General features: G+C 30.8%; 1 protein-coding gene across 2 annotated transcripts; it reads left to right on the top strand.

The window, feature by feature from the left end:
- The first annotated feature begins 7033 nt into the window (after window positions 1-7033).
- On the top strand, window positions 7034-10875 carry LOC116002766 (glucan endo-1,3-beta-glucosidase 11-like). 2 transcript variants are annotated; one of them, XM_031242930.1, is made up of 3 exons: window positions 7034-7537; window positions 8330-9411; window positions 10569-10875. In XM_031242930.1, exons 2-3 carry the CDS (start codon window positions 8344-8346, stop codon window positions 10632-10634), a joined length of 1134 nt encoding a protein of 377 aa, XP_031098790.1. In that variant the 5' UTR covers window positions 7034-7537; window positions 8330-8343; the 3' UTR covers window positions 10635-10875. The 2 variants fall into 2 exon arrangements, with proteins under 2 accessions (XP_031098790.1, XP_031098789.1); XM_031242929.1 differs by having other exon boundaries at window positions 7039-7537; window positions 8372-9411.
- The last annotated feature ends 1243 nt before the right edge of the window (window positions 10876-12118 follow it).

The raw sequence follows: 12118 nt of genomic DNA, 5'->3' as shown, positions 1-12118 counted from the left end.
TAATTATACAATTCTGTTCATTTTTTCAGAAAATGAACCAAACACAATGTAACCAAACACGAGAAAGAAAAATGTTTTCTGAAAAATGACTCATTTTTCAAAAATTATTTTCCTTATTTTCAAACGCACCCTAACATAATGTCTGTTATTTAAGGAAAAAACTCTATCAGTTGCCAATGTTTTTTGCTTTATTTTCTTTTCTCTGATCTCCACAGGAATGGAAAAACTCAAGTCATGAAGATTCCTACGTACCAAGGTGGAGGGCAACTTTACGTACAATTGTGAAGATAGAATAAGAATGTTGATATTTATCAAAAATAAGAATTTTGATCGAACAAATATAAGTAAAAATTTATTTATTAATCAAATATTTTTAAAAAAAAAAAATCAAAACATGTAAAGAGGTAAAAATTAGTGGGTGAAATCATGAGGAGAATGTAACATTTCTCAATACTTAGCTTAATGCTAGAGATCGAATTTCCACTTAGATTCCATTTAATAAATTAAGTTCCTTATTAAAGTTTTATAATAAATTGGAAAAGTTAAAAAGTTTCAACTTTCATTTATTTTATTTTCTTTTTATTTTTCCTTTTCTGGTGCCAAGGAATGGGAAAGAAAGTGCAACATGACACGTTCAAAAGCCTTTCATGCATATAATATATAGAATCCTTAAACCCCCTGGCTTTAACTTATATTTTACTCAAAAAGTATGGAATTTATTTTGAATTATATTACAAAGTATACTATGTATATCATTAATAATAACTACTAGCTAGGCACTTACAAGCTATCCAACTCTAGTTAGTAGCCTAGCACGTAGGTGCGTATAGTTGTCAAAGATTAAAGAAAATAAATTGATTTTTTTGGCAACAACAAAAACTTATTGCCGGTGCATTAGGTAAATCTTGTAAGATTCGATCTTACGTATTTTAACCATTGTGTTTCTTATTAGAGTGTAAATTTTCTATCCCTACTTACCTTGAACATTTTGATTTATTTTAAGAAATGGACCACAAATTTTATTCTCAGCAAAAATTTTATTTTTTGAAAGTACACTTATCATTTTTTAAAGAGTTAATACTTGATTTGGTCCATTGACTATACACATTTACCTAATTTTGTACTTGATTTTAAATGTTAATTACCAATTTTAATCTTTTAACTATTGATTTTCTACTTAATTTAGTCATCTGTTAGGAAAAATGTAAACTAACTATTAATTTCAAGCCAAAATTAAAATTTCAATAGTCAATGGACCATTTTTCACACTATTGTAATGGTCGAGGGACCAATTTAGGAATTAACTCTTTTGAAAATTTAGTTATGTCTAACATTTTTTCCTCTTAAATTTTTGAACTATATTAAAAGAATTACACCATGATCAAGCCCTAATTGTGTTCTATTTTACATTTTCTTTTTCTTTTTCAAGGTTTTCTTTTTCACTTAGATGATAGATGAAAATATGTGGTGTTTCATCAAAATTATAGTTCATTCATAAGTTTTAATATCATGCTCAAATTTTAATATCAAGTTCTGAAGTTATAACTTATTGTGTTTCATTTGAGAAATTAACATACAATTATTATGTAATTTTAAGCTATGCAATATATTGAAAAAATTACATAATATTTTTGTGAGTGACGAGGAATCATAGCAATCACTGTCCAAGGGTGTGCACTGAATAGTAACCCTATCTAGAAGATAAATGACCACAATGAGTTAAATCAGCTTAAGTTATTTTCTATAGTAAAATCACATAATATTGCTAAATATTTTATAATATTGATTCTATTTTACCAATAATAATAATAATACACAATTAATTACTTTATTAAAACGAACATATGTGTGATTAGGGTGGCCATTTAATTTGCTCAATTGGATCAAGATTTATTTGGATTAATTATAGGCAAAATGGCACTTTTTCCCCCATGTTATGTGCATATAGCACTTTTTTTTCCTGTGTTATTAAAGTGGCTGTTTTTCCCCCTAAAATGTTAAATTGGCATTTTTACCCTTAAAAATAATTATTCATTTATTTTTCTTCTCCAACAAATTATTACTTATATGTATGGATGATCACGATTTGGTTCGAACCTAACCAAACACTGTAGCAATCATACCGAAATAGTATGGACGGTTCTGGTTACGATTCAGAACCGAAAAAAATAAAATTAAATAATTATTGAACCGTGAACCGGAACTGAACCACAGTCATATTTAGTGAAAATGATCAAACACTTATTTTGATAAATCGGTACGGTTCGATTACAATTTCGATTTTGAACCGTCAATCAAAACTTATTTATTTATTTTTTTTAATTTTATTTCTTATTTAAAAATAGTCTAAATTCAACAATTATTTTATTTTATTTTTTCGATTCTGAATCGTAACCGTAACTACCATCCATACTATTTAAGTTTAATTGCTACAGTGTTTAATTAGGTTCGTATCGAACCGTAATCTTCCATACATATTAGTAATAATTGGTTGGAGAATAAAAATAAATGAAATAATTATTTTTAAGGGCAAAAATGTCAATTTAACATTACAGGGGGAAAAACTACCACTTTTAAAATAACTGAGGGGGGAAAACTGCCACTTTAATAACACAGGGGGGAAAAGTGCTATATGCACATAACATAGGGGGAAAAAGTGTCATTTTCCCTTAATTATATCATTGATCAATTAATCAAATTAATTATGTTGGATAAATTATTTTGATTAAAGCCCATTTTTTAACAAGCTAATTAAAAATATTACATAGATAAGAGTAGTTTCATATTTATCTATTTAATTGTACTTTAATTGGTTTAATGAAACACCACAAGTTATAACTTCACATGTAGATACTAAAATTTGACCGTGCTAGTAAAAGTTTTGAATGGACAGAAGTTTATATGAAACAACATATATATTACAATCTAAGTGTAAAATCTTGACAATGAAAAAAGATAGTGTAAAATAGACACAATTAGTGCTTGATTATGGCGTAATTTTTTTTTTTCTACAATTCAAAAATTAATAAGGAAATAAATTTCAAATAAAAAAAATTTCACATAAGAGTTAATTCTCAAATTGGTCCCTTGACTATATATATAATGTAGAAAATAGTCTCTCAACTATTGTTCAATTTTATCATTAAATTTAATCGTCATTTAACATTTTTTCTAACAAATGACTAAATTGGATATAATATCAATAATAAGTGACTAAAATATGTAAATTCTAAAGTCAATAATAAAATTAGATAAATATGCATAATCAATTGACCAAATCATGTATTAACTCTTTTTAAATCATGTATTGGTTAATAAGACTTGATTGAAATTATTTTTAATTTAATTTTTCATAACATTACGTTTAGTATTAATGTATAAAAAACTATATTAAGAGTATTGTAAAATATTAGAATTTAAATTTAAGATTAATTAAAAGATAAAATTTAAAAATATACATATAATTTGAGCAATGAATAAAAATAAATGTAAAATATGAAAAAGTGAATAACAATTTAGTGCTTTCAAAAAAAAAAAAAAAAAAAACAATTTAGTAGTAGGGTACACGGATACAGGGCAATCCTCGTCATGGCGTACCAAATCCGACAGTGACTGGCGAGGGTGGTCAAAGTTTATTGTTGGTTTTTATTTTGATAATGAATTGGTCCCACGCGCTTTCTTAGATGATTGAGCGCACGCCCAAAGCCACCATTCAAATTTGCATCCCTCTTATCTCTGATGTCATATGATTTGACTCTTTGTTACGCGACTAATAAAAATAAATGAAAAAAAATACTACATCAACTTCAATTTCTTACTCCTAACTTCTATTATCTCTCATAAATATTTTATGTAAACAATTATCCTAAGGTTCACATGATGAAATTAACTAATTTTTATTTGTCATGTAATTGAATAAAAGTAAAAGAGTGAGTAAATACCACAAATGATCCTCTAACTATTGAGTCAGTACTCATTTTAGTTCTCGACTTTCAATGTCATCTGACTTTCATTTTCATCACAAATAGTCCTCTATTAAAATTTCTGATAAATAAGTGTTAGATTTAGGGGATTATCCTCAAATTGATATATATAATGGTCATAAAATTAAAAAAAAATGTTTAGAATTTTTCACCAAACGTAATTGAAACAATTAACGAATATAAATATTCCTAAATAAAAAGACAATACACCTTATTCTCGTAATTATGCATACAAAATGAAGATTCAATATTAGAGTATAGCAGATATGTATATTGTGTGTGTGTGTGTGTGTTACTTTTGTGACGAAAAAGGTTCACAATCACATATAATAATAAAAAAAAACCACATTAGAAAGGTCTTATGTGATGAAAATTAAAGCATGCGCTCCATGTATATGTGTGTGTGTGTTACTTTTGTGACGAAAAAGGTTCACAATCACATATAAAAAATAAACCACATTAGAAATGTCTTATGTGATGAAAATTAAAGCATGCACTTCATCTCAATTAAAACCCTTCGTGGGTGAAGCGGAGATTCGAACCCAAAACCTTTGCAAGGTTCTAATACCAAATTAGAGTATGTGATCCATCTCAACTAAAAGCCTAAACTAATAATTAGACTACACATATTATATTTATGCTCACACTAAATATGATAAAAGTGTGATAAAAATCAAACTCAATCACCCCAAAATTAAACTTCTTTTGATGCCTTTGTTTTTTACTCTAAATTTTATTCTAGATTAACATATGTTATAATTCATTCAGAATAATATATAAACCTAGCAATTTGGAGTACATAGTTGATAAAACATACTTTTAATACCATTACAAAATTAGAAATGATACATCATTTTAAAAAGATTTGAGCTAAATTTTCTTTTTAAATAGCAATCAAATTCTCTAAAACTCGAAAAACAATGATTAATAGAAGGTAGAATGATTATTGCTTCACTAGAACAATTTACAAAAATGGTGGAAAGAAGGGATGGCTTCCTTCTTATGCAATGGTAACATGTCAAGAATAATAATTGCACTTAATGGTCCCACAATTGCATCTCTTAATTTAACAAGTATGACAAACATCCAACAACTTCAAAATCGAATCTATCACGTATAGCATTGTTAGTATGTATGATTTATTCTGGAATAATTTGATGACTATTACATATGAATAAAATTTATCTAATGTACACTGTTAAATAGTGATTATAATTTTTTTGTTATATAAAAATAGTAATAATAATGACAAAGATTACTATAACACCAAACTCATAACTACTTAAATCGTCTTCTATCTAAAAATAGTAATAACAATGACGAAGATTACTATAACACCAAACTCATAACTACTTAAATCATCTTCTATTTTCAAAAAAAAAAAAAATCATCTTCTATCTAAAAATAGTAATAATAATGGTGAAGATTACTATAACACCAAACTCATAACTACTTAAATCATCTTCTATTTTCTTGTAAACATTTGTCACCCTCATACTAAACTATTAATTGTTACAATATGATGTGAATATGAAGTTTGAATTAGCAATAACTACATGTATGGTAATATTATACATTCGATTCTTTATGAGTGTCTGTAATTAATAAATATACCTATAAATAAAATAAAATAATATATATTATTTTGGGAGGAAAAAATAAAATAATATCTATTACAAGTTTGGATAGCATTAAATACACAAAACATGATAGTTTCTGTATAAGAGCATCCCCAATAGGGAGATTTGTGTGATTTTTGCAGCTATTACATCTATGTGGAAAAGAGAAGCTTGGAGAAAGAATGTTGAGTTCCTCCTACAAGACTTGATTTTTTGTAGGACCCGCTATCCCACAAAAAACAATGACTTTCTCATCAATTGCGTGTAACGTGTAACTGATGCGCGCCCAACAAACACGTTAGTTATGTTACTTTTTTTTCCCCTCATTTCCCTTCTCTCTCATGTTCTCTCTCCTAATCACCTTTGCAAAAACCAACTAAAATCTCCATATACTGAGGTTGCTCTAATATTTTATATAGAAATTTTTTTTAAAAATATTTTTAGCCATCGAGTTAGGGTAACATAGCTTACTCAATCTTTCAATTATTGAGGTCTCTAGACTTAGTCCTTCAATTATTATATTGTTAGAGGATGTAGTCCTTATTAGATGACAGATTTTGAAAGACTATGTCTACTACCAAGATATTTTCCTTAACAAATTTAAACACTAAGGCATTCCTTAATAGTGATCGATTTTTAGGAGATTTTGCAGGTATGTTATGAAAGAGAAAATGAGAGTGGAGGAAAAAAAATGAAAAGGAAAAAAATGAAAAACTATAAAAAAAAAAAATACCTGGGCGCGAGAGTTGCGCCTCATGTGGGCCCACCCCCCACTGCCAAAATCCCTCAATTTGCAGGAGCAATATTTTTGTAAAATCTCAACCGTACCCCACATTTGTTTAAAATTCCACCTTAGTTTTTACTATTCTAAAAACTCCCCCCAAAATCAACTATTGGTGAAGGTCTAAGGGACTATATTGGCTACTAAAATAATAATTGTGGGACTAAATGTGGACGTCCCCAATAATTGAGAGGCTAAGTCAGCTATTTTACTATAATTCAAAGATTAAAAGTGTCATTTTTCTTTTTTTATATAGTATATTAGTATTTATACTTCAAAATATACCAAATGAATTTAGGTTTTTAGGACATGTTAGGATTAAACACTTAACGTTTGACGTGAGTGATAAAGGCTTAATCTTCACAAATGGTATCAAAGTCTTTTAGCGTGAATGGTAAGCACTTAATCTCGTAACATTCGAAATCAAATTCAAAAATAATTAAATAAGTATTACCATAGTCGCTATCATATCTAAATTTTGAACACAATATTCAATAAAAGAAAATATTATATTTAAACTAGATATCTATATTAGACTATTAGTACATAAAACTTAAGGAAGTTGTGAAAGAATTAGGATAGCAATTTTGGCAACATACCAAACTACCAATCAAACCCTCTTTCTTTGATGGTGCAGTCAATGTGTTCACACTCTGAGACAAAAGCAAACTTAAACCCAATGAACTCTCAACAAGAACACTCATACTGTCATCACACACTAATATTTATAACGCTCACACTCGAAAGGCAGAATCTTTACACCTCTTAAGCTCTCTCACTCCACATTCTAAAACGACCGCCTAAAACCCGCGGCCCAAAACCGCCCTTCTCTGCCGCCGTGGACCACCACATTCAAGAAACTGATCTTTTGTTTGTTTCCTTGCCCTTGCTACACTTGTACTTGTGTTGAGGAAAACCCGGAAATTTATTGCGTTTGCCAAGTAAAGTACCTGGCTTTATGATCATCTTGGCAGAGGGTAGTGGGCAGAGATAGATAAAGAAAGCTGCGTACTTGAAAGATAGATAGAAAGAAAACGTGGGTGTAATCGGAGGTAGCAACGGCGTCGTTTTAGCTTCGGAGGGATCAGGGATGGATATCCTGCTAAAGTGTCTCCGATCCATTCTTCTGCTATTCATCCTCCTCAACCATCAGGGTAACGCCTGTGTTTTGGGTTTTAAATTTTAAATTTTAAAATTTTAAATCTCTTTCTGTATATAGAACTCTGTCTTTTGATGGGTTTCATGTTTGGTTCTCAACTGCTGTGATGATTCTGTGAACTAAACTGGTATTGGATCATGGATGATTACTGTTTTGCTTAATTGACTTTGGGTTTTTCCTTTCTTGCCTATTCAAAATTTTGGGATTTCTTTTTGAATTTTAACCAAAAAGGAAAATTCTTGACTTTCTGTATGTCTTACTACTTTCAAATTTCAAGTGGTTATAAGTTATAACTTAGAATTTGCTATCTCCAATTTGATGAAATTAAAGTTGGTTTGAGCTAGTGGAACTTTTGTTGTTGTGGGAAGTATGAATTGATTAAAGAATTTGGGTTAAAGTATAGCTTGTGAAATGTGAACTACCTTCTTAATTAGTAAAAACATTCCTCATCTTGTATGGTGAAATCCAAAAATTCTCTTAGCTTATATCAGTAAACACATATATTCCTCATCTTTTATGTTAAAAAGTTTTCATGCATCAAAGTATCAAATGTGAATTTTCTTGGTTGGGTTGCTTGGTTAACTGAAAGTTTGTGACTTTAGGATCTGGGGGAGGCAAAAATGCCAGTTATTTTACTGTAATGGTATGTGTTTTGTCTATGGATGCACATTTCTAGTATGTTTGCTTGCCTTGAAAGCAAAATCTTGTCTAATTGCTATTTTTGGTATCTTTTCTTATCAAGAAGCGTTTTGGCATCATTTTATGTCTGGTGCTTATTTCGTAACAGGATGACATAATGGTATGTTCTTCCCGTCTTCCTTATTTTCAGCTCAACAAACAGCAAGAGCGTTCACAGGAACTTATGGGATTAATTATGGAAGATTAGCGGATAACATCCCTTCACCAGATAAAGTTGTTAAACTCCTTAGAGCAGCAAAGATTAAGAATGTTAGAATTTATGATTCGGATCACAGTGTCATCAAGGCCTTTGCAGGGACTGGACTTGAGTTGGTGGTTGGGCTTACTAATGGCGAAGTGAAGGATGTGAGCGCTAGTGCAGATCATGCGCTGAATTGGGTGAAAGATAACGTGAATGCTTTCCTGCCCGATACGAACATTGTTGGGATTGCTGTTGGTAATGAAGTTTTGGCTGGGAGTGATTCCGAACTATCAGCATCTTTGTTGAATGCTGTAAAGAATATACACAACGCCACAAAGAAGCTAGGGATAAGTGATAATATTCAGATAACAACTGCGCACTCGCAGGGTGTTTTCAATAATTCATTCCCACCCTCCTCGTGTATTTTTAGAGAGGATATTTCCCAACTCATGAAACCACTTTTGGAGTTCTTCTCCGAGATAGGATCACCTTTCTGTTTAAATGCCTACCCATTCTTGGCGTACACATACAACCCAGACAAGATTGATATTAACTATGCTCTCTTTAAGTCCAATGAAGGTATTTATGATGAGGCAACTGATCTTCATTACGATAATTTGCTCGATGCACAGATCGATGCAGCCTATGCAGCACTGGAGGATGCTGGGTTTAAAAAGATGGAAGTTATAATAACAGAGACAGGCTGGGCGTCTCATGGGGACCAGAATGAACCTGCTGCCACATCTGACAATGCTAGGACATTCAATTATAATTTGCGGAAAAGGCTTGCAAAGAGGAAAGGAACTCCATTGAGGCCAAAGCATGTTTTGAAGGCATACATTTTTGCACTGTTTAACGAGGATTCAAAGCCAGGCCCAACATCTGAGAGGAACTATGGGTTGTTCAAAGCTGATGGGAGCATCTCTTATGATATTGGTTTTCATGGACTGAAAGATTCATCTGCAGTGTCTTCGCTTTTGTCTTTGAAGGTATGATGCCCATTTTGTCTCTCGACTTTTAATTCTGCTATCACTAATCTTGCAAGATTAAAGGCTAGATTTTGTTTGTGAAGTACATGCATGTTTCTTTCTTTATTGAGGGAGAGGAGGAGATATTATGACTGGATTACTATATGGGGCGCTTACTAATGGTTGTATCATAGTGGGCATGGAGCTTTTTTCCTAACCGTGTAAATTTAATGGAAATTTCTTTTAAGATAGTGTCTCGACTTGCCTGTATTAGGCCCTGATGTTTTTATGGAAATCCTTTTTACTTTTATGTTTTTTCGAGAATCCCATTGCATCCACGCAAATAATGCCAAGGATGATGAATCACCTACACAACTTCATTATTGCATTAGATATACTTATCAATTTTAGAAAAAGATACATTGCATTAGATACGCCTCACTTAAAAGACTTCTAAGGAACTCTAACATTACCTCATTCATTATCAAGGACTCGAGGAGTATCAGCTGAATAAGTATTTAGTAATGATGAAACCTAACGTCACCACATTTAGGAATTAGGAGTGTCAGATGAATAATTGTTTAGCTACTGGTATAACTTATGGTCCAATCGTGTTTTCCCCATTTCTTTATTGTGGAGTACTGGAGTATCTTTTGAATTTAACATAATCGAAATATCAGGTAGGAACTTCAACTTTAGGTGATTTTAAGATAACTTGAACATGTCTTGCAGAGAAATATTTTATGTTTATAACTAATTCTTGAAATTAACTAGCAGGAGTTATTGGGATTTTCTTCCGTTATCATTGGTGTAGTTCAATTGTATCAGGAAAAACATTTAAGTATACTTTCTTGGCAAGTTGTGTGATGTGTTATTGCCACGAAGATTCTCTACAGATTTTCCTTTTAGAAGTGCTGTTAATTAAGCCAACATTTGTTGATAAAATGTGAAATATCTCGGGGTATCTTATGTGGCCTTATGCAATAAGAGCTGAGGTAAGTTTTCCCTATTTGATGGCTCATGACACCCTAGAAACTTAGGGAACTTATTTTTTAGTTTCCGTTTCCATTTCATTGTGCCACTGTGCCGCATCAAACAAAAAAGAGTTATGAATTGACTATATCTCCATTACGTTGAATTATGAACTTAACACATTCTGCAAATATTCAATGTTTCAGGGATTCAGAGCTCGAGGGCTGTTAGCAACCTCGGCTTTTCTGCTGCTGCTTCTGCTATGGTTATGACAACAATTTTGGTCTTCTCATTGTAGTTTAAGGTTAATGAAATTCTATAGTGGAATTGTGAGAGGTGATAATATGAGAGATCCAGGCAGAATAGATGGTAGTGATATACATGTAATGCATGAATGCAGGTTTTTACTTATAGAGGTGACTGATTGTCTTTAATCATTCAGCCATGTATATCTGTCAATATGAAATAATCTCTTTTTCCCCCCTATGATGTTTCTATGCACCTTGGTTTATATGTAAACATGTGCGGTGAATGTGCGGTGCACGTGCGGTCGAGGGGCATTTTTATTAATTAGAATTTTTTTTAGTTTTTTGGAAAACTAGAAAATTGGAGAAGTAATTAAAAAAAATAAAATTGGAGAACAAAAAATATGTTTACTAGCACAAGTTTTCATTTTGAAAATAGGAAATAATTTTTCAGATTTCTATAAAGCTAAGAAACTATTAATAATTATTTTCTAAATGAAAAACAGAATTATCTATAATCTATTTGACTATTTGTTATTATAACCACATCCTCACTATTATCTATTTACATATTTATTCATTACTATTATTAAATTTATTATCATACTTATCACCATCTTCTATCATTTTACTTGCATTACTTACCAATTTTTATATTTTGATTGAATTTAATTGATTATTTGTTCGGATATTTTTAGTTATGTTATATCGTAAAGTTTGGTCCAGACATCTAATATTGAAATTTCACATATATTACTATGTTAGAATTCAAAGTAAAAATTATATATTTATATACTTGTCATTCAAATGAATATATCTAAAAATATTTTAAATATTAGCGCAAAAAATATTAATATTATCGAAACTAAATTTTAGATGAACTTAATAGGTTATATATTGGTTTGGATATATCTTTAGTTATGTTATATACATATTAAATTTGGTTCAGATATCAAGGGTAAAAATCTTACATATATTAGACTTAAAAGTCAAAATTATATTTATTCTATTTAAATTAAATATATTATAAGATTTACAAATCACTTGAAATTAAATTTGTATTAATTTTATAGCGTTAATCTAAAAAAATAAATTTTAAAAAATAAGTGTTAGTAAATAAGTTTTCTAAACAAAAAACGGAGAATGAAAAATGAAAAATTAAAAAATAAAAAACAGAAAATAGTTTCAGTTAGTAAACGCACCAGCGACATTATTTTCTCATTCTAGAGTATACTTTCAAAATCCCCCCCCCCCCCCCCCCCCCCCCCCCCCCCCCCCCCCCCCCCCCCCCCCCCCCCCCCCCCCCCCCCCCCCCCCCCCCCCCCCCCCCCCCCCCCCCCCCCCCCCCCCCCCCCCCCCCCCCCCCCCCCCCCCCCCCCCCCCCCCCCCCCCTATAAAATTAATACAAATTTAATTTCAAGTGATTTGTAAATCTTATAATATATTTAATTCTATAAAATTAATACAAATTTAATTTCAAGTGATTTGTAAATCTTATAATATATTTAATT

Source organism: Ipomoea triloba, chromosome 13, assembly GCF_003576645.1.
Source record: "Ipomoea triloba cultivar NCNSP0323 chromosome 13, ASM357664v1".
NCBI lineage: Eukaryota > Viridiplantae > Streptophyta > Magnoliopsida > Solanales > Convolvulaceae > Ipomoea > Ipomoea triloba.
This window is presented reverse-complemented; position numbering and strand designations above follow the sequence as displayed.

Excerpts from the sequence above, each read along its gene's own strand:
- LOC116002766 (XM_031242929.1), top strand. The coding sequence starts at position 7,474 with ATGGATATCCTGCTAAAGTGTCTCCGATCCATTCTTCTGCTATTCATC. Across the intron at positions 7,538-8,371 it reads CATCCTCCTCAACCATCAGG|CTCAACAAACAGCAAGAGCG; the intron begins GTAACGCCTGTG and ends CCTTATTTTCAG. Across the intron at positions 9,412-10,568 it reads CTTCGCTTTTGTCTTTGAAG|GGATTCAGAGCTCGAGGGCT; the intron begins GTATGATGCCCA and ends TCAATGTTTCAG.